The following is a 21,911-nucleotide window of genomic DNA, read 5'->3' as shown; positions in this document are numbered from 1 at the left end:
ATGGTTGTCGTATTGGCGGGTGATTTCTGATGTAAATTACAGAGCAAAAGGCATTATTGGTTTTGCTATACATACATTTCAAAAGTTGTTCTTCCATAATGAGTTGTATAATCACCTCGTATTTGTCGAAATCTTTAATATAACTACATTTGAGATATATGCGTGTTTTGTAGCTAAGAACTGTCGGTGTTTCTGATTTTGAAATCACTTAAAGAACATGGGCTGCTTCGATAATTCAAAGGTGGGTCAAAGTGTTGCTACCAGATTACAGAAAGAAATGTGTTTTTGAATTAAAACGTTTCCTACTCAGAGTTTTTTTTATTAGCAAAGTATTATGAATTATATATATAATACGAGTTGAAAATGCACTAAAAACTCCCAATAATCTACTGAAACAGTATTCAAATAATAAAAAACACTGACCAAAAGTTGATCAGGTTAATCATTTTATATTTACTGACTGCACCCACAAGTTAGATTAACCCCTGTACAGTTTACTAATTAGAACTTCTGGTATTACTTTCAATGGGAAATGATCCACTTCCATCTAACCTTGTAGTTAAGGTACAAGACTCATAGGTGGAATAGATGTTACAAAACTTTTGAATTTACTTCGTACTTTTTATTTATATTTTAACAACTAAACAATAGAGACAGTTAATGATACTAAAATATAGGAAAGATTATAATAATATAAATTCAACACCCTACAAATACTCATTAAGCTGGTTTTCAAGGACTAATTACAAAAAGACAACTTAAAAGAACAAAAGACGAATATTATTTTATTAACACAAACTAGACAATCTTAAAAATCGATTTTTTAACTATTCTAATTTAAACACAAGGAGTAATATCAATGTATTCTTTCTGATCCCTTTACACTAGGAATAAAAATTAAGAATAAGACATTGGAGTTTATATTGTTTGAGATATGAATGAGATTGTTATCCAAGTAGATCGACTTTGATGCAAAAAGTGTCTCCTCTGATTAATGATTATGGATTATACATGTTTGTTTAGTAAATAATACCTGCTCCGCTATTTGTTTATTTACGTCTTAGAGGCTTCTTTTCTGATCGGCTTGGACTTTATAGGGACCTGCGATGCAAATCCAGAGTTTCTTCCACTGCAACACACTCCCACATTTCACATTCTCTTTCTCTCTCTTCTCTCAAGTCTAAAGACTCAAACTTTTCAATTAGTCTTCTTCCTTCCACCAAAACTTCGCCGTTGTTTTTGACTCTCATGTAAGAACACTCACCCTTTATCCCCGTTTCCTGTTTTTCATCCATCCATTGGTGCAAAGCTAGACCTTTGTCTATGTTTGTGTTTTTCCAACCTTTGCCAACCAACTTTATCTGTCATCCACTGTATGCTATCTAACACTAGTACAGCTTCACCTGATCTGTTTCCTTTCATACTCTATTGTTCTTTTACTTATACCGTTTTGTCTAGTAGTACTATTAGTCCAAATCCAAGTTGGTCATGGTATATACCATTAACATGTTGAACAGGAAAAGCACATGTCCAATAGTAGACTAGCATCAGCGTGTTCATTTGTTGTGATTGATTTACTTATTACTTTCGTCAACTTTGCGTTTTTGGGCAGGGTTATGAATGGATGCTAATTTTAAGAAGCAAGGTCTTCAAGGCGGCGAGGTGAGCTTGGCTGAGAAGAAAAGGGAAGTTATGGTGGCAATTCCAAATGAGGGTGGTGGTGAATCTTTGATGCCAAAGCAGCAGAGCAGGGGGAATTCGCCCCACAGAATGTTAAACGACAACGAGTTTTCTGTAAAGTCGCCACCTTTGAACTGTGCTTCCCCTGAGATAAGGTTCATGCCAAGCCCAAACAAGCCCCCAAAGATTCCCGTTTCCAGCGCCAATCTCATCCGGAGAAAATCACTCACAAGGTCAGTGTATTCCAAACCCAAATCAAGGTTTGGTGAACAGCCTTACCCTGTTGATGGGACTCTTTTGGAAGAGAATGGTAACTCAACTTTGCAAGAAAATTTGGGTGTTGGTTCACCATATAAAGCATCGCCTATTAACAATAAACCTGGAACTATTAATAGAACAGTCTCCATCCTTTCTGTGATCACTCCCAAGACGCCGTTGATGGCGTCTCCCGGGCCGGCTGGTGGGGAGGATTTCGATGAACTCATTTACAGAAAAGTTGAATTGAGTAAAAGCAAACGTAGTAGAAGAGTGACAGTTAAGGTTTTGTCTGAATGGTTTGTTTTCGTGTGCATTGCAAGTACTTTGGTAGCTAGTTTAACAGTTGGAAAACTTAAAAGAACGGAGATTTGGGGTTTGGGGATTTGGAGATGGTGTGTGCTTGTGATGGTGACCTTTTGTGGAATGTTGGTTACCAGATGGTTCATGCGCATTATTGTTTTCTTGATTGAGACCAACTTTTTGTTGAGGAAAAAGGTGTTGTATTTTGTCCATGGACTGAAGAAGTGTGTCCAGTTCTTCATTTGGCTTGGTTTGGTTCTTCTCACATGGGTGCTGTTGATTAACCGGGGGGTGGACCGATCTGAATTGGCCACAAAGATTTTAAATGGGGTAACATGGACTCTTGCTTCCCTCCTCATTGGAGCATTCCTGTGGTTCATGAAGACATTGTTGCTCAAGATTTTGGCGTCAAATTTTCATGTTAAATCTTTCTTTGATCGAATTCAAGAAACGCTTTTCCACCAGTACATTCTGCAGACTCTCTCTGGGCCTCCACTTGTAGAAGAGGCTGAGAAGGTTGGGAAATCCGTCAGTGTTGGTCACTTTAGTTTCAGGAGTACAGATGGTAAGGGTGGAATGAAGAAAGAAACCATTGATATTGCGAAGCTTCACCAGATGAAACAAGAGAAGGTTTCTGCATGGACTATGAAGGTCTTGATAGATGCAATGACAAATTCAAGGCTGTACACAATCTCTAGTGCACTAGATGAAAGTTTTGATGATGGAGAAAATGAACAGACTGATAAAGAGATTACTAATGAGATGGAAGCAACTGCTGCAGCCTATTACATTTTCAGGAATGTTGCTCCCCCCGGTTGCACGTAAGTCTCCTGTGTCCAACATGTATCGGACACTGACACTCGTACAACACTCCTACGATATATATCGGGGAAGTGTCCAATTCAAAAGACATTTTTTTTTGTCTCTAACATAATCTTAGCATGGCTCCAATTCACAATGCTTGTGAAGTGTATTTATAATTCTCCTTTTTTTGTCACTATGAATAGGTACATTGACGAGGATGAACTACGAAGGTTCATGATTAAGGAAGAAGTGAGGATGGTATATCCCCTACTGGCTGAAGCAGAAACGGGGCAGATTACCAGGAAGTCCTTAACAGACTGGTTGGTAAGGTCTCCTACATGTGCTCATCTAAAAAATTGTCATGATAAGATAATGAAAGGATTTAAATTCTGTTTGGTTTGCAAACATATCACTCCATAATGTTTGTCATTGTTTGTGTTCTTCAGTTGAAGGTATATCAGGAACGCAAAGCATTGGCACATGCCTTAAGCGACACCAAAACTGCTGTGAGACAACTAAACAAGCTGGTGACAGTAATCCTAATAGTTGTGACAGCAATTGTGTGGCTTCTACTAATGGAGATTGCAACAACGAAAGTACTTGTATTTCTATCTTCCCAGCTAGTACTTGCAGCTTTCATGTTTGGAAACACTTGTAAGAACATATTTGAAGCTATCATCTTCGTGTTTGTGATGCATCCGTTTGATGTTGGTGATCGATGTGTTGTTGATGGGGTTGAGGTAATCTATGGCCACTACATTTTGTTTCCTTGTTTGAGATTTGCATATTAATGCATTCTGCTAATCTGGCAGCTATTGGTTGAAGAAATGAACATATTGACAACAGTCTTTTTGAAGCTTAACAATGAAAAAGTGTACTATCCAAATTCTGTCTTGGCTATGAAACCGATTAGCAACTATTACAGAAGCCCAGATATGGGTGACCGTGTAGAGTTCTCCATTGATTTTACAACACCAGCTGAGAAAATTGGGGCACTGAAAGAAAGAGTAAAAAGGTAAGTTAATTGTATCTTCATGCATAAATGAGTATTATCGGTTCATCCATGGATCATGTAACAACATATGAACAGATAAAGGAAACATAAACATTTTAATACATGCCTTCAAAGTTTACCAAATTAAGTTCGTGTTATATTGTTTTATTGTGAATTAGTACATTGAAAACAAATTTGATTGAGACTTATTGCAAGTTAAAGTGTGCATCTCAAACAGGAAATTTAAAAAATGATTGCAGTTTAATCACCTCATATTCCTGTCATGCCCTCAGTTATTTGTTCTAATTTGTTTGTATATAATTAAGGTACCTGGAGAGAAACCCACAGTACTGGCACCCTAATCATGGCTTAGTAGTGAAGGACATTGAAGACGTAAACAAGATTAAGATGGGTATATACGTTACCCACACAATGAACTTTCAAGAGTTTGGGGAGAAAAACAAGAGAAGAACTGAATTGGTGATGGAAATAAAGAAGATATTTGAAGAACTCAACATCAGATACAACCTTCTTCCACAAGCCATTCATCTCAGACATATGGAGCCAGACCCAAGGGTTACATGAATCAACTGCATACACGTCTGCCTCTTCTGTTTCATTTCATCCGTCAAATACCATTGCTTGATTTAATTGGTGATAATTGGCAGTGGTGCTTTAGTATACATACTGGGCTTAGTATTAGCAATTTGTTTCCCACATATTATGAATTCAAGAATCTTGTACGAACCTTCAAGTGGATCCAATGTAAAATTTCTCCCCACATTTGAGCTCTATCCAACACTGTTTCTGATGTCATGATGGAAGCATGAGAATGAGTCAAGTAATTTCTACTGTTCATAATTTGTTTGTATTAGGCCATTTTTGTTCCTCCCAAAGATCAATCATGAACCAGAGAAATACACAAACTATAAATGAACAGCTTTTTAAAGAAAATAAAAAAATTAACAGCTTTTTATGGTAGTTAAATTTTACTTTGTTAAGTGATTTCACGAACTTTGTTGAGTAATATAAAGTAGTATTAGTTTCTACAATTCTTCTAACCAGGTAGTAACAGTATTCTTTTGAGAAGAGTTTTGACACTTACATATGAGGTGTTAATAGGATGATGTTCCAGATTATGATAACGTTATCCTCCCAATAGCAAGTAGAGAATATCCCACGTAGGATAACATACAAGTGCCACGTTAGCACAAAATCTCAATTTCATTATCCATTCTCCGAGCTTCAACCTCATGAGCAGAATCTTCAGTTCAGACCAAGGCAACTCCTGAGATGGCTTCTGCTTCTGTTCCGGTGGCTTTGTCTCTGACCTCTGTCACGCACCGCAAGCCTTCATCCCAAGCCTTCTTCAGGCCATTGCCCTCACCACAACCAAAGAGAACCTTCTCAAAAAAGCCACCGTCAAACTCCAACCTTCAAATTAATGCATCTTTGAAGGAGAAGGCAGTGACAGGACTCACAGCCGCAACCTTCACAGCCTCTATGGTGATCCCAGAGGTGGCCAATGCTGCTGGATCCGATTTCTCCCCTTCTCTCAAGAACTTTCTACTCAGCATCTTCGCCGGTGGGATCGTGCTGGTAGCCATATTTGGAGCAGTTGTTGGAGTTGCCAACTTTGATCCGGTTAAGAGGACTTAAACTATGCTTTACTTTTCATTTCTCAGCCTTTTCTCTTTGCTCTCATTTCTTACTTCATGTAAGTTTATGCCACTGCTTCTTTTTCTGCACCTTATTTTGTAACCTCCCCGTGCTTCTTAACGTTATAACATATAATAACTGCGTTTGATCCGGGGTTCAACATGTTTATGTTTTGTGTTTTTTATTAAATGAACCACACAGTCTGTGGATCAAAAACTATGAACTATTATCAGAATTTTGAAATCTTCATTCACACTACTAACAAATATGTCATGAGTTTCAGCCTTCAGTGTGTTGGTAAAACAATATTTTGTATAAAACAATTTATCCTCAACTTCGTTCTGTTTTAGAAAACATCACCCCAGAGACAGTAATCCACGTCATGCCCAGAAATGAATCTGGCACTTTAATTTTCAGTTTGAATTTGAAACAGTGATGATGATTTTGTTGTGGTTGTAGATATCAGCATAATCTGAGATGTCCATTGAACTGTTAACTCGTGTCAATTTGGTTATCAGTCAATCAAGTTCTTTTGTTGTATGCACATTTCAATTATGTTTTGTGATTCTAAGTTACAGTGATTTGAAAAATTAAAATGTATAGTGTAATGAAGCTCTTAGATTTATGTGGAGTACTGGGTTTTGAATGTAAACTACAAAGATAAAACACCTACCATAGTGAATGAGTCTTATTGATGGTAACTGGTGCCTGTAACCAGTCATGTAAAGAAGAATTGTCATATGTAAAAAAACGAGTTATGTAAACATTACTACGCTTTTACTTAGTTCTGCTCAGCATCTACCGTGATCAAGATCTTGATATTTTTTTAAGGAATTTCGTAAAAACAACTGTGTGCGTTGAAAGACTAGATTCCTTCAAAGCTGGCAGTGTAAACTTTCACAAAATGACTTTAGCATTGCGAGAAGAGAATGTGTTTATCACACTATGGATCTTAAATTTGACAGGTAAACTGATATGTACCCAAGATTCAAAGCATGGTATACAATCAGAGAAAAAGTTTCCTTATAAATGTTACAAATGAAGTGGTGCAACTAGCAAAAGAAAGAAAAGAATTAACTCGATAAATAGTTGATGAAAAATTACTAATTGAAAAAAAAAAAAAAAAAAAAAAAAAAAACTCCAACATGCTCTTGGAACCCGCACATAAGCCATATTAAATGCTGCAGATATTCTAAATGTGAAAGAGGTAGAAAAGAATGCTTAATATGGAGAAAAATCGAACGAAACTAGCTAAACCTTAAGGAACAAAAAATTTCCAAACTACGTCGTATTAAAAATTATCGCCGTTGCCGGGGATCGAACCCGGGTCACCCGCGTGACAGGCGGGAATACTCACCACTATACTACAACGACCTTTTTGTTAGGTATTCAAGCATGTTTTAATATATTACAAAATATAAAAGGAATTAATTATAAAAAACATTGAAAAATCGCCTTTTCCGGGGATGAATCCGGGTCGTTCGTTTGGCAGGCGAAAATACTTACCACTATACTACAACGACAACCTTCTGATGAAAAATCCTCTGTTTTATTATTATCGTATATCATTGACAGAATCGACTATTGATAACTTTTTAATGGCAAAGAAGTGTTACCTTATCCCACCATGCATGTATGATTAATAAAGAAAATAATAGCAGAGAGGAAGCGCGTTCCACAGAAAGGTGAAGCATGGCTGTGTCCTCTACCACCGCCCCAGTATGTCTTCCTGCTAAAAACATTCCAACCCCTCAGCTCCAAAAACTTGGTTTCTCAAGTACCCTTTCTTTTACTGTGAAACAGCGGAGATCGTTACGCATCAGAAGCTCCTCGGCTGAGACCTCTGACACAGGGCTAGATTCAGAGAGTTCCATTGAACTTCCCAAGGAACCCTATTCATTAATTTCTGCTCTTAACGTCGAAAGGATTCTCCGCGGCTTACGTAAGTTTTTGCAGAACTCTTATTCATGATTCAGTATTTTGTTATTTAGAGCGTAAATGGGCTTTTAATTGATGAAGACGTAGTTTAGAATGCAGCAATTACAGATGCAGATCATTATGGTAGGCTAGGTGTTCCACGAGGATGTCCCTTTGACATGGTCCGAATCAACCACCGTAATTCCGTTTTCTGTTTCAACTCTCTCACTTCTGATCCATTTTATGTTTTACACCTCTCTCTACGCTTTAACTAAAACCAGGTGGGGGTTGCCTATAAGAACAAGATTCAAGAATTGAAGAGTCAGAATCTAGAAGAGGAGGAACTTGAGAAGAAATTGGAACTTCTCAAAGTCAGTAATACATATATGTATTCAAAATTTGAATAACTTTTGCGGTCTTTGTTCATGATCAACAACTACTTTGTTTAGGAATCATACATCATCCTGTCCTCCGAAGAAGAAAGAAGAATCTATGACTGGAGTTTGGCCAGAGTAAACAACACCGAAACATTCATTTGGCCTTTCGAGGTTGACATAACACAGACAAAAATCCCAGATGAAGATCCTCCACAACTGGTACCTCTGTTTCCCATAATCTATATCTACTTGTATAGTTAGTTACAAAATAAATATTAACATTCTTATTTATAAATGTCATCATAACTCTCATTGCAGGATACTGAAGATGTTCGACCAACGATATTGGTTGGGTATTTCACTTTGGGATGGTTAGTGCTAGGAGCTGTGGTATCTATCGCTATAGCACTAAACCAATAGATGTAATGTTTTACGGCGATATCGGTTGGGTATTTCTGTTCTTAGAAAATATGATATGTGGCAGTCTCATCACATTCTATCATTTTTACCACAGGATAAATCTATGATATAACGAAGCTTCCTCAAAGAATATTTATTGCATTGGATGAGAAAAATTAAGAAATATATAAAGTTCTGATACATCTGGCCTAGTTTCTTCAAGTTTGACTAACAAGATTTCAAGATAAGTCTTGAATGGTGTTTTATGAGAGTCAAGAAAGGAAAAGAAAAGAAAAATAAGTAAAGTCCCGACAATTTACAGGGAGTTCTTATGAGTCAGGCTACTGAAAAACAAATGTATTTGTTGATATGAGTAGCCAAAGCAATTCCTTTAAGCTATCCTTCAACTGTATAGTCCCATACCTATACAGTCTCTAAATTCTTCTCATTCCGGTGTATGTTCGATTCGTCCAAGTGCCCCTTCCACTGGAAGTCTGCCAGGAGCCGCTCCTTGTCCTTGCCTCTTGCACCGGCGATCACTCCCCGCCCTCATCAATGCTCGGGTGTCACAAAAAATAACCAAGAAAAGTCAAGAAAATAATGTAAACTTCTTAAAGAAAAATGTGCAGCAAAATTTGGATTGAAATTCGTAATTTTAATGTAATCTATAACACTGTCTTACCTATATTACGATGTCAATCGTCACCTATGTTGTCTTTCTGTGTCAAACTCTCGTCAAAGAAACTGAACTTGATCGGTTTCCAATCTTGCTAATGATGCAGATGCAACGATCAACACAACTAATTTGTTCTTATGAATTGAAAAACCAATAAGTTTTAATGAACTTCAATTCTGAGCATCTGATACGAAAAACTTACCAAGAACATGAATTTAAGGAAGAGAATAGCTTTGAGACGGTTTATTACTTGAGTTGCCAATGTGAGGTATATAAGGATGCGCAGGATGCGCCAACCACCTGTGAAAAAATAACATTTTATAACTAACAAAAATAATTTTTTATAACGTAATTTTTGGAGATATAGTTTTGAACGATATAGTAAGTCTGTGCATTTTATAATTTAGCAGTTTATTATGACGAATTTACATTTGTCCGTTATAATAGGGCAGAAAGTATTATGACGTACAAGTTTTTGTACGTTATAATATGTGATATATTATTGCCTACATATTTTTGTACATTATAATAGGTGATATATTATAACGTAGTACATCATAATATATGCTTTTTTTTTTCAATTAATTATTACATTTAACATCCAATGAAATTATAATAATATTCATGTATTATAATTTCATCCAATCAATTTATAATCAATATAATTTCAAATAAACAAATTTAATGAAAAAATAAAATTCATTTCAAACTTTAAATACTCTAATAATATTTAATATATCGTTTGTACATGAAACTATATATTAAATTCAAATATTACATTAATGTACATACACTATTGAGTTGTAGTCAAGTTTCTACTAACACTTAAAATAAAAGAAGCGTAGTTCCTCCTAATTACATTAATGCACGGTCAGGAACTTGCTGACATTATGAATATCAAAGCTAATTTCATCATCCCATATTATACAGGTGGATAACATAATAGTTTCAGTGAAAACCCACAAAGTAATGAATGTCATCCAGATTTATCAAACAGAACCTTTCCAAGAAAAGCTACTAAATAAAATTCATTCACCGTAAAATTAAATATAACAGACCATGTAAAACTTTAACATTAAAGTAAACCATACACCCCAAAAAGCAAAAAACCCGAGAAAAACTCTATATTGTCAATTAGAGAAAGATTAAGCTATAGGTCAATTAGCAATAGGAAAAAGTGATACCTGTTTTTGTTTATGGTCATTAACCCTCAAAGGACATTAACCCAAGAAACCACGTACCTTATAACAATGACACACTGCCTCAACACCACTGCAAAGCAAGCCATCGATAGGAATCAAAGACAAACATAGGAAAACTCTAAATGAGAAGTTATGCTTAGGATTTGATGCGAAAAACCCTAAGATGGAGTAGAAACCCTAAACTGACGAATTGATAGGTGTAAATCAATGTTTAATCAGTGGAAAGGAATTATGATCGGTAGAATGTGATTATAATCGGTGGAAAATGTGGAAAATGATGTTTCAATCGGTGGAATCGAAGGTAAAAGCGAAAAAGATGAAGGTGTGTGAGAAACCCTAGCAATAGTTGTGGTTGGATGATATGTGAAGAGAAATGGAGACCTACGAATGAAAGTGTTTCTCGCACGAGAGGAAATGTTGAATGAAGATGTGCTCTTGTGATGAAGTGTGACAACCGAAAAACATGATGGTGTCCTTACGAGTTAGGGTTTGTGTGAAAAATGTTTCAGTGTAAGCGACTCATTGGTGGAGACAAGACGTGGTGCAAGGTTGACGAGAAAGAAAGAATAAGATATTAGGTTGAGAGATTTTAAGACCGATTTTTCAATATTACCATAATTTTCCATTCACTCGTTTATTATAACATAATTTTATAACTCTGTTATAATATGTTTTAAATTTATTTACAAGTTTGTCACTACATCTTATATTATGAATAATATTCATAACTCCGTTATAATATGTTTTAAATTATTTACAAGTTTGTCATTGTATTACATATTATAACTGATTTATATAACTACGTTACAATATGGTTGTTATAAAAAGTTATTTTTTCACTGATGAACCCGTTATTTCACCAAACCAATTAATGAAAATATAATTTAATTTAATTTTTTTTTAAATTATTCCTGACATTAATAGGAGAATTGTATAGACCTAAATAAAGTGAGAGATGTTTAGTTTGTAGCACTTTATTTTTTTAAAAAAAATCTCAGATTAACGACAGATACTTTTTTGTTTTAATGTTTCTCATGATTAATGTAAATATTATTTTAATTTCATTAATTATATATATATATATATATATATATATATATATATATATGTGTGTGTGTGAATAATGAAAATAAGGTTTCCAAAATGCTGTTTCTATAAAATAAAGTTAGAATGCCAAATCTCTAAGATAGTAATCCAGCCCCATTGCAAAGTCATTCATTTTCATAAACCAAACTTTATAATAATTCAATATTACAATAAAAAAATAATTTCCATGCATTGGCATTACTGTGACTATAACCGAATCTACTAGTACAAAAATCATATTTTATGACGTACAAAAACAAACTATGACATACATAGTTTTGTACGTCATAGTTTGTACGTCATAGTTTGGTTAAAATATGACATACATATTTTAATTATGACGTACATAATTAAATTTTCAGTTTGGTTAATAATAACTCAACCATTAAATAAAATTAAATATACTTAATCCTAACCTGTAAGTGATTTTTTACTTGCCCAATCTCTATATTAGGCATGTTCATAACTTCGTGTATCCTCTTTGGTTTAGCATCTAAAAACACAAAAACAACCATTAAAAAAATAAGACGGCCACATCACTCAGAAAATGGACCGATACATACTTGTTAATCCTCCTATTATGTTGATGGCTTCCAGGAATGCATTCTTCATTTCTGTTGTCCAGGTTAATCTTTTTCTTACGGGTTTGGCATTTTCCAATTCTTCATTTCTGTTGTCCAGGTTAATCTTTTTCTTACGGGTTTGGCATTTTNCATTGTTGTTGGNGGAAAAGCTGTGAAAGTGATCATGGATTTTAATTCACGCCCATCAATAGGTTTATGCCAGTAGTGACATGCACCCATGGTATAAGCCTTCATGTGATTTGAGTAATCATAGTTGTGGGACATCACTGCATAGGATATGGTAAAGGGTTAAAAAATTTAAACAGTTATACTAAAAAAGATTAAAAAGTCGATAAAGAACAAGATACTTACTTACAACCGGAGCATCAATCTTATTATCTTTAACATGCTTTAATAACTCAAAGCCATCATAAAGTCCCAAACTAGTCTCCATTACGATGAGATCAATCTTTGGTTTTTCCGTTAAAAATAGTATAAATTGCAATTCATCATCGAATGTTGTCACTGCACATTATTCAAATAAAATAATAGAAAAAAACTATTTATGGTCATAAATAAAATACTAACCTTCAAAGTGAAACCTTGGGTCAGGACAAAAGATGTTGGAGAAGCTCTTAAAGAAATAAAGAGTAACTTGGTCATGATCAATTACGAATAAATTGATCACATTAATCACTTCAAAATTTAGTGTCATGACTTATGATAACAAGCAAACTTAATAAAGAGTGAAAAAAAATCCTAACACTATAAACATATGTGCACANGAATAATGTCAATAATCCAAAAGGTTATGCACAACTAAATAATGAAAATACTAAATGTGAACTCCAATGGCATTAACATATAGGATTAAGCCCAATTATATAAGCTTCTTTGACCGATCTAGTTGGTTTATATAGTATTATTAAATTTTCAACAGGTTATCTTTTTTTTTCGTTTGTTTTGTATCTAAACTCTTAAAAAATACTTAAAATAATTGACAGAATAAACAAATAAATAACATAAGTTAATCTTATAATGTACATAATATGATAGACTTCTTGAAGAAGTCGATGAACCCTCTATAATACTCAAGAACAATCAGAAAAATGAATAACTTTCTTCTTATTGAATCAATCAATGTACAAAAATCATATTTTATAACGTACAAAAACAAGTTATGACGTACATAGTTTTGTATGTTATAATAGGTCTACATATTTTATGACGTAGCAAAAATTTACGTCATTTGAACATATTATGACACAGTTTTTAAAATTAGTCGTTTTTTTATGGATGTCAACTTAAAATTTGTGCTAGTTCGGAAGAAGAAATAATGTAAGAAGTCTATAAAAAAAAGAAATAATTCTAATGAATGTCAACATAGATAATTTTACTCAATATCAATTCGAAACAATTTTCTCCAATATTCATATAAAAAAANTGGAATGATTTTAGNAACTGACGTAAATTTTTGCTATGTCATAAAATGTGTAGACCTATTATAACGTACAAAACTATGTACATCATAGTTAGTTTTTGTACGTCATAAAATATGATTTTTGTACTAGTGATCGTTCGGTATTCACGTGAAAACTGAAAAGAAGAAATGTAAGAGTGAAAGATAAAATGATACTCATTTAATACTTGTTGATTCTAGTATTAAGTGTTCTTTATATTCAAAGATCATCGAAGAGTCCAGCTTGTGAAGGTACTCATTTAGAATTAGATATTAATAATAATTTCTTATTCAACAAATAAAATAGATAAAAATAGAAAAACATCTTTTTGTGAGTGTGTGAAAAAGAGGATTTTTCAGTATATCATAGGATAAAACTCAGTGAGATTTTCATAGATTCAAAGAAACACTATGTAATCTTATTTTTATAGTAGAATTTTTTTTTTCCACATAAAAACTTTGGTGTCATTATCTTTCCTACTTTTTTTATTCTTTTCGCTTTCGCATCCATTTTGTGTCCACGAAAGAGGGAATAAGTACCATTAGTTATATGAGAGCTCCTGGTTCGAAAAGTCATAGTCCTGTGAAATTTAAGATGGAAGGAGACGTATTTAAGCTTAACTGCAGATAATTATTTCTATTGAAAGCTAATGATGAAAGATCATCTCTACTGCAAAAGGATTTGTATGAGCCAATCACAAATAAGAAAATTTCAAAAAAAAAAAAACTCAAAAAAATTAGAAAAGTATGGCTATCATTCGAAAATATATAGACAAAAACTAGTTTCGACTTATACCAATAAGTATGAGGTGAGGACAAAAGCTTGAATCTATGATTAAAAAAAAAAAACTTCTAAAAACAAAACCCATCTTATCATACGTTTAGTAAAAATTGGAGTATTACTATATAAGAATGGATTTTGATATAAAAATTGATATGATTTTTTATGTGTATATATAAAAGAAAATAGTTTTTAGGATTTAAAATTTAGAGTTTATTTTTTTTCTTATATATATATAATTAATTTTTATTTTTTGTTATATATAATATAATAAAATAATAATAATTATTGTTTTAATGATAAAAACTATAATAATAATATTTTATTATTTTAAATAATAATTTTTATTTTATTTTAAGATGAGTTTTATATGTATGTATATATTATTAATAATAAAATTATAAATAATTATATTAATAATAGTAATAATTTTATAATTTAAAAAAAAATTATATATATATATATATATATATATATATATATATATATATATATATATGTATTGATTGTATGTTAATATTTATTAACTCAAGAAAATTACTCCGTATATATTTTTTTGGGAAATGGAATTATATTTATTAATATAAACAAAATTATTTTACCAGTGCACCCATGCTTGGCATGAGGGAGTTTAAGATCTATAAATTTTTATAAATGTATCAATAACTTTAAATTTATCAAAATATATATTAGTATACAATGTATAAAAATATTTAAAACTATTAAAAATAGAGAGAATATTAATATGTATTCACATATTATTCTATTTATAAGTATTGTTATTTATATAATTTTATTTAAAAAATTTCTAATTTTTATTGATAATTATTTTTTATCGGACAAATTTGATAGATTAGGTAAAGTAAACTGTCCTTTCAAATATATTTCTCTCTATCACAAAGCTAAAATAGATATAGTTTATATTTTAAATTATACTTTCAAGTCAAACCAAATTTTATAAATAATTCAAGTTGAAACTTATATTTGCAATTTGACTGAACTCATTTTCAAATGTGTAATTGTATTCATCATTACTTTTTATTAACAAATTACACTTTACTTATTCGTAGTTTTTGAGATTGCTATTATATTTTTTTTCCAGCTCTTAGTCACTCTAAAATACTATTTTGTATAAATAGTAGTACAAGACATAATTGTTGTTTTATTTTGAATCAAATTTAATTTTTAGATCTTATATATTCTTGATGTAAGATGTGAAAGTTAAAAGAGAGGGTAGAATAATATAATGTTCACGACCGATATTGTGGTTGAGAGAATAAGATAAGAAAAAGAAAGCAAAAATAATGGAAAACTGATGGAAGAGACAAAATAACCCAATGTGAAATTACACAACTAAAAATTGGAAAATAATTGTTTTCAGTCCTAGAAAAATCGCACTCATTTAACACTCGCTTTAATAATATAATAATATATATTGGCATTTTAAATTAAAAACAAAATAAATATAATTAAAATATTACTATTTTACATTATTATCATTTGAATATTTTACACTACGCTTAAAAATTTGGAAAAAAAAAATTCTTACACTATATGTATCATTCGATAATTTAATTTTAGGAATATCTTGATCATTTTTATAATTTTAAAGAAAGAGAAAAATTAAAGGATAAAATGTGCAGAAATTTGGTGGGAGTAAAAACAAAAAGAATGACCATCACTGAAAAAGTGCTACTATCCTGAAGTACTTACAAGATCTGATAACATAACATATACCACTGAGAATCCAAACAGCAATACACAGGATCCTCTCAACATCTACAAGACAACCTCAAAACACTGTTCTTCCAATAACAACGCCATTGTCATCCGTTTCAAAAGATTAACCTCAAATTTGTATTTATTAACTTGCAGAAATCACAAAAAGGAAATGAAAATTGGAAAGCAAACAAAAACAGTAGATGTTAATTTTCATGTATGGTAGATAATTGGTCGTGACCTTTCCCAGAAACAAGAACGAACCTTTGACCGGTTATTTTCTCTAAGCTGGAGACAATGGAAGAGTCTCTCTTAGAAGCCAGATCTCGCTCTCGTGCTTTCATAAGCGCTTCTCTATCGTGAATTTCCGCTTCTCGACGCCTCCAACCCTCTTCCCATTCCGCTCTTTCTTTCTCCATTCGCTCAATCGTCGCCACCAATTTGTTCTGCAGAACCTCCTGCTGCTTAACCACACGCTTCACCAACCTCTTGAAAAACGAAACCATTTTTTCTTCTTCTCTCTTCTTTCTCCTCCTTTTCCCACTCCTCCTCGCGCCTCCGCCCTCCACCTCAACTGTTTCCGTCGCTAACATTTCCCACTCATTCATCACTGCACGTGATGCGTCTTCGTTACGACCCTTTTTGTACACATCTTCAAGATCCCCGATGTTCTCATTCACCTCTTGGTGCTTCCCCTTTGCATCAGAGAGTACCGTGTTGAATGCTTTCCTGCAACACCAACACGACGGAGAGTGGTAATGGAGGAAACAGAATTGTAAAACGAGTGTGAGAAGAAAAAGGAATTATACCAAAAGGACGCAGTGGTTGTGGATTGTTCTTGGGGGTGGAGAGAAGAATCGAGCATTCCCAGATGTTGAGGTTGTTGTTGGAAGAATTGGTGAGAATGTTGGTTGTGGTGACTGTGAGGATAGTCGCAGTGTTGAAGATGATGAAATTGGTGAGGAGTGTGATTAGGGCTTAGAGTCGATGAGGAAGAAGTGTGATAGGTGTTGGCCATTTGGTAGGGACTGTGAGGCTGCATGACCAAACCAAACCACTCTATTTCATACAACAACAAATTTAACAAATACATTTTTTTTTCTTCAAAATAATCATTATTTTAAATTAAATTATCCAATAAAATAATAATATCCATAATTTGGTGGTTCTACAAAGTATACAATTTGTGAATGGCTGCTGTGATAAAAAGAGAGAAAAATATACAAAGTTTTGTTTTTTCATACAATTGCTTAATGAATTATAATTTGCATATAAGCTTCATATGAAATAACGTGAGATAATGATGCATATCACTAAGAACTATACAAAACTCAATTATGCTATATCTACGATTAAGTATTATGCTGTTTTGAATCAGTCATGACATTATTCAATATTCAATACCGATTTTATAAAATTAAAACTAATAAAATACCATATGAAAGGCTTTTCACAATAAAAAAAATCATTAAAAATAATATTAAAACGAAAATGGAACATAACGTAGAATCATGAGAAATAAAAAATAAAAAAAGAATGTATGAGTGAGTTTAGAAAATACAATTAATATTTTTATACATGTAACAGATAATATGGTATATGGGGGAGAAAAAGTTAAAGGTTATAAAAAAGTGTAACGAAATTGTATGTAATGTTAAAGTGTGTGTATTAAACTTTTTACAAGAGAGTTGCTCCGAACAATATGATGAGTCGTGAAATGGAAAAAAAAAATTAATAATATAAAAATTCAAATTTATTGAAATAAAATTCTTATTGATAACTTTTTTTTTGTTATATTTTATTTAATTTATAGTTTTGTTTACATTGTATATTAAACTTGCAATTTTTTTTTCTTTTTTGGTACTTTGGTCATCCTAAACGGGAAAGACGTTTTGTTTTCGTCTAAAACTAAATGAGCAATGTGACTACATACAATGGCTTCCAAAGGAAAATCTTATTTTTTTTTTAGGCACGTACTAAGTGACATTTAAAATTTATTGTATGAAAAAAATTAATCACAAATTATTGGGGATATTGTTTTTTTTTTTCAGATTTATTATATTAAATCTGGTTCACAGTTATTACATCAACAAAATTTTGTTATGGCGGAGAGCACAGGTGTGATTTATGAACTTTTGTTACAATTATTCCTCATTCATTAATTGTTCATAGTTTGTTTGGTGGGAAGAGAGAAATAAATTATATGAAAATTATAAGTCTTATTTAATAATATGGATAGGATAACATACAAAATTTATGTTACGGTATATAAATATGGTACAAATGGTATAAATTTTGAAATATAAAGTTATCAAAAGAATATTTACATTAAATAATTTTAATAAAGTTAAATAGTTAGTTAATTTCGGTAATGCATTGTCATGGATATCTAGTATTAAATATGATATAGGAAAAACTAACATTAAGTATTAAAGTAATTATAGTTATATCAAATATAAAAAATATTGATGGAAAAAAATCTTATTTATATTCTATACACTTGTAAAAAAAATCACAAAAATAATATTTTTAGAAATATATAATTCTAATAAAGTAAATAATAAATATCTATAATGTATTCATAAAATTTCTTTTTTTTTATCGATTTAAAATTTTAGTTAAACATAATATCTTACGAAGTTAAATCATCATCATCATCATTATTATTATTATTATTATTATTTTAATACAATTTCATAATAATATTACAATCATAATATTAATTTTTTTCGCTTCTTGCTTTTATATTTATTAGTTAGTCTTATTTTTAGTAAATGCATTTGGTGAGTACGATTTTAAAATATATATAAAAATAAAATTTATTATTTTTTTTTATTATGTGTGATATTTTTCATAATTATAATATTATTATTACTAATATATTATTATTATTATTAAATGATAACTACGTTTTTATTTTAGAAAAATTGAATTTTTAAAACATTATATATTAAACTAAGTTTAAGTTCTAAAATTTTAATTTCGACATGATATAGAACATAGTTGATCTATTTTTATTTACATAAGCCGGTTTTATATGTTTTTTGATAATTTTATTTTATTTTACTTTACACTTTTATAATTTTATTGTATAATTTGTTGTTTTTTCTTACGATTAACATTTGTTAGTATGTGTATTTTTTTTCTATCTTTTCCCTTTTATAATATTATGTTTCTATTTCATTATATTTTAAAGTATTAAATTCTTATTATAGTTATACTTCTTTATTTCTTTTTCGTTTATTCCACTACTTTTAATATTGTAAAACTTATTTGCATAACATTATTTAAATGTTATATTATATATTCATATATTATTGTATATACATATTTTAATTAGTGAAACAAGGTGGTGGGAATAAGTAAAGTTTAAATAATTCATATATTTATATATTAAGTAAAACCTATATATCCCATGTATTCAATCCATAATTCAATGTTCAAACAATAATTACATTACTTTATTTTTAATTTCTATTTCACACCAATCACCTCAACAATCATGCATCACTGTAATAATAATAAAATATTATTTCACGATCTTATATGTATATATAAATGCCAAAATATCATTCATTAACTATCCCTACTATAATACTACACGTTGAGAATATAACATCGATTGTCACCAGGACAATCTTAAAGTTAGTCAAAATGAAGCTCGAACAATAATAAAGAATACATTAAGCTTAGGTGAGCTAAACTGACTCTAAATTAATCACTATTAAGTATAACAATTTAATTTTTCACTTGCAATAAAAAAATTGGCTTAATAACAATACTAGATGAATTTTCACATCTTATAATTTTTACATCTTCTTTCATTAAAGCCAAACATAATGAAACACATTTTTATTAATTTAAATCCCACGTGCCAACCGAAAAGAGAAAAAAAATTAAAAATTATATATAAAAAAAACAATTACTTCCTGCCAATTTTCGTAAATAATTATGATTTACCAATGGCAAGTAGGTAAATCTATATAAATTTCATTATCTACAAATTTTACCCGTAAATATATTATATACGAACTTTATTTACAAATATATTATCTAAGGATTTAATCAAAAACAATTACTTAAATATTTTGTTACAAATGATAAGTCAAGAAAAATAAATAATAAACCTGTTATATTTATTTTATAAAACTATATGTATAACATAAATGTTAATACATTAAACCTCTAAATTTTCTCCCCTAAAATTATTTTAATTTTTTTTTACTTTTATTAAAAAATAATTTTATATTTTCTAGATAATTTGAATTATAAGATTATTTTGATCTAATTGATCTTACGTTTAATTTATTTTCTGAGAGTTTTCTTACAAATAGTTTACTTTTAAATTTTTCTCGTCAACTTTAGAAATTTTATATATTAAAGTGTTTTTTTACTTTTTGAATATTACATTATCCCATGTATAAATTTGATTATTTGAATGGTTTTAAAAGAAAAGGAGATAATGCAATTAATGGCATTGATGTTTGTTTTTTTATTGTCCGATATTGTTTGGGTTGGAGATGTGTGTGTAATAATGAGGGTGGGGCGAAGGGGTGTTTTTGTTAGGACACGTGTTTGGAAAAGACAGCGTTTGGAAGAAGTATAGAATAGACGTGTTGCGTGCACATGAACTACGTCCTTCTCATGTCTCCGCCATTAATTTGGTGTCTGCAACATCTAACGGTCATACTTCTCTCACTTCAAATTTCAAAATCACACTTTTTCTTCTTCTTCAGTTTACACTGCAGAGGCTGGGGGGCCACCCACCTGACACCTGCACCCTGTCTTTCACTTCCTTCATAAACATACATTTAAATCAACAACTCCTATTTCTCACTCAATAATTTTTCTTCCAAAATTACTCTATTCCACACATCACATCAAACCCTTACTACTATTCAAATATACTTATCAAATTTATTCATCTATTTTACTTTCTTCCTCAATATCTCAAACACATTTCATTAACATACAATAATTTCTTATATTCATACAATATCAAATTAATTTAATTAACATACAATTTCTCTTTACCAATGAGACAAGGCACAACAGTTGGTGATGATGATACAAATAATTGAACACGTTCCTTTCATCTCTTATATACCGTGTTTGAGAAAGACTTTAAATTTCCAATCTCACCTTTAAAATAATTACATATAATGTTGAACTCACACTAACATTGTTCAAAACCTTAAGTATTTATCACATTCTCATATTGTTTAACTTAGGAACAGGAGTATTTCCATTATTTTAAGAAACTTATGAAATTTGGGAATAGGGATGACAATGTGGGGTCGGGCATAGATAATGCCTATCTGCAATCCGATTCGTCGGGTAAAAATGTATCTGTCACTCGATCTGTTACCTGTTACCTTTGGATAATAATATTTGTGTCATACTCGACCCGTTTAGGAACGAGTATTAAAGTACCAATTATGCGTTATCCACATATAGTAAATATTTGTGAGTAGTAACTATCCGCCACAGGTTTTACGCGTAAATACTTGTGTCCGCGAATTTTTTTGTCATCCCTATTTGGAAAGAACATGTGATGAAAAAAATAATAATTTTCAATTTGATTTGAAAATAATATCAATATTAAAAATTGAGTTTAAGTCTCATCAATATTATATCTTTGTCTTAATCTTCTTAAAAATTCATCAATAAACAGTATAATTTCCAAATTTCTGAACTTTTAATACTTTTATTTACAATGTAACAAGTTAACATAATTCATTCAATTTCAATTCACTCAAATTTCGTATTAAATCCAAAACTAATTAATGAACCTATTATTTGAATTTAATATCAGATGCAATAATAAAAACCTTGTATATAATTGAAACAAGAAAAAAAAAAGCTTGAGATATGAGAGAAAAAAAAAACTTACTTTGATCTATGAGTAAAAATTTCCTTCACTTTCTTACCGACACTTTCTAATTGAAAAAAGAAAAGTGAAAATTAACTTTCAGAACTTAATAAAAATATTTGTTTAGAAAGTAAAAAGGCATTAAATATGTTTTTAGTCCTTATA

The 21,911-nt window shown here is 30.9% G+C and overlaps 4 protein-coding genes and 1 non-coding gene across 6 annotated transcripts; 3 read left to right on the top strand and 2 right to left on the bottom strand.

Moving 5' to 3' along the window:
* The first annotated feature begins 931 nt into the window (after nt 1-931).
* On the top strand, nt 932-4,897 carry LOC106762067 (mechanosensitive ion channel protein 10). The gene is made up of 6 exons (XM_014645760.2): nt 932-1,250; nt 1,613-3,059; nt 3,246-3,366; nt 3,489-3,782; nt 3,855-4,057; nt 4,363-4,897. The coding sequence occupies exons 2-6, from the start codon at nt 1,621-1,623 to the stop codon at nt 4,619-4,621; spliced, it is 2,316 nt and encodes a 771-aa protein (XP_014501246.1). The 5' UTR covers nt 932-1,250; nt 1,613-1,620; the 3' UTR covers nt 4,622-4,897.
* A 315-nt stretch (nt 4,898-5,212) lies between these two features.
* LOC106762068 lies at nt 5,213-5,863 on the top strand. Its single transcript, XM_014645761.2, has one exon. The coding sequence runs from the start codon at nt 5,330-5,332 to the stop codon at nt 5,693-5,695; it is 366 nt and encodes a 121-aa protein (XP_014501247.1). The 5' UTR covers nt 5,213-5,329; the 3' UTR covers nt 5,696-5,863.
* A 1,134-nt stretch (nt 5,864-6,997) lies between these two features.
* TRNAD-GUC lies at nt 6,998-7,069 on the bottom strand. Its single transcript has one exon. It is a non-coding gene; the product is annotated as a tRNA-Asp (tRNA).
* Nucleotides 7,070-7,251: 182 nt separating this feature from the next.
* LOC106761164 (NAD(P)H-quinone oxidoreductase subunit U, chloroplastic) lies at nt 7,252-8,589 on the top strand. Of its 2 annotated transcripts, XM_014644683.2 has the most exons (6): nt 7,256-7,414; nt 7,499-7,637; nt 7,733-7,794; nt 7,894-7,983; nt 8,062-8,208; nt 8,308-8,589. In XM_014644683.2, the coding sequence occupies exons 1-6, from the start codon at nt 7,388-7,390 to the stop codon at nt 8,407-8,409; spliced, it is 567 nt and encodes a 188-aa protein (XP_014500169.1). In that variant the 5' UTR covers nt 7,256-7,387; the 3' UTR covers nt 8,410-8,589. The 2 variants fall into 2 exon arrangements, with proteins under 2 accessions (XP_014500168.1, XP_014500169.1); XM_014644682.2 differs by having other exon boundaries at nt 7,252-7,637.
* A 7,346-nt stretch (nt 8,590-15,935) lies between these two features.
* LOC106761742 lies at nt 15,936-16,933 on the bottom strand. The gene is made up of 2 exons (XM_014645314.2): nt 16,684-16,933; nt 15,936-16,603 (listed from the first exon to the last, which is right to left on the bottom strand). Exons 1-2 carry the CDS (start codon nt 16,914-16,916, stop codon nt 16,081-16,083), a joined length of 756 nt encoding a protein of 251 aa, XP_014500800.2. The 5' UTR covers nt 16,917-16,933; the 3' UTR covers nt 15,936-16,080.
* Between the last annotated feature and the right edge of the window lie 4,978 nt (nt 16,934-21,911).

The sequence above is a fragment of the Vigna radiata genome, chromosome 5, assembly GCF_000741045.1.
Source record: "Vigna radiata var. radiata cultivar VC1973A chromosome 5, Vradiata_ver6, whole genome shotgun sequence".
Taxonomy (NCBI): domain Eukaryota; kingdom Viridiplantae; phylum Streptophyta; class Magnoliopsida; order Fabales; family Fabaceae; genus Vigna; species Vigna radiata.
Note: the sequence above shows the minus strand (reverse complement) of the source record. Positions and strands in the feature narration are given on the sequence as shown.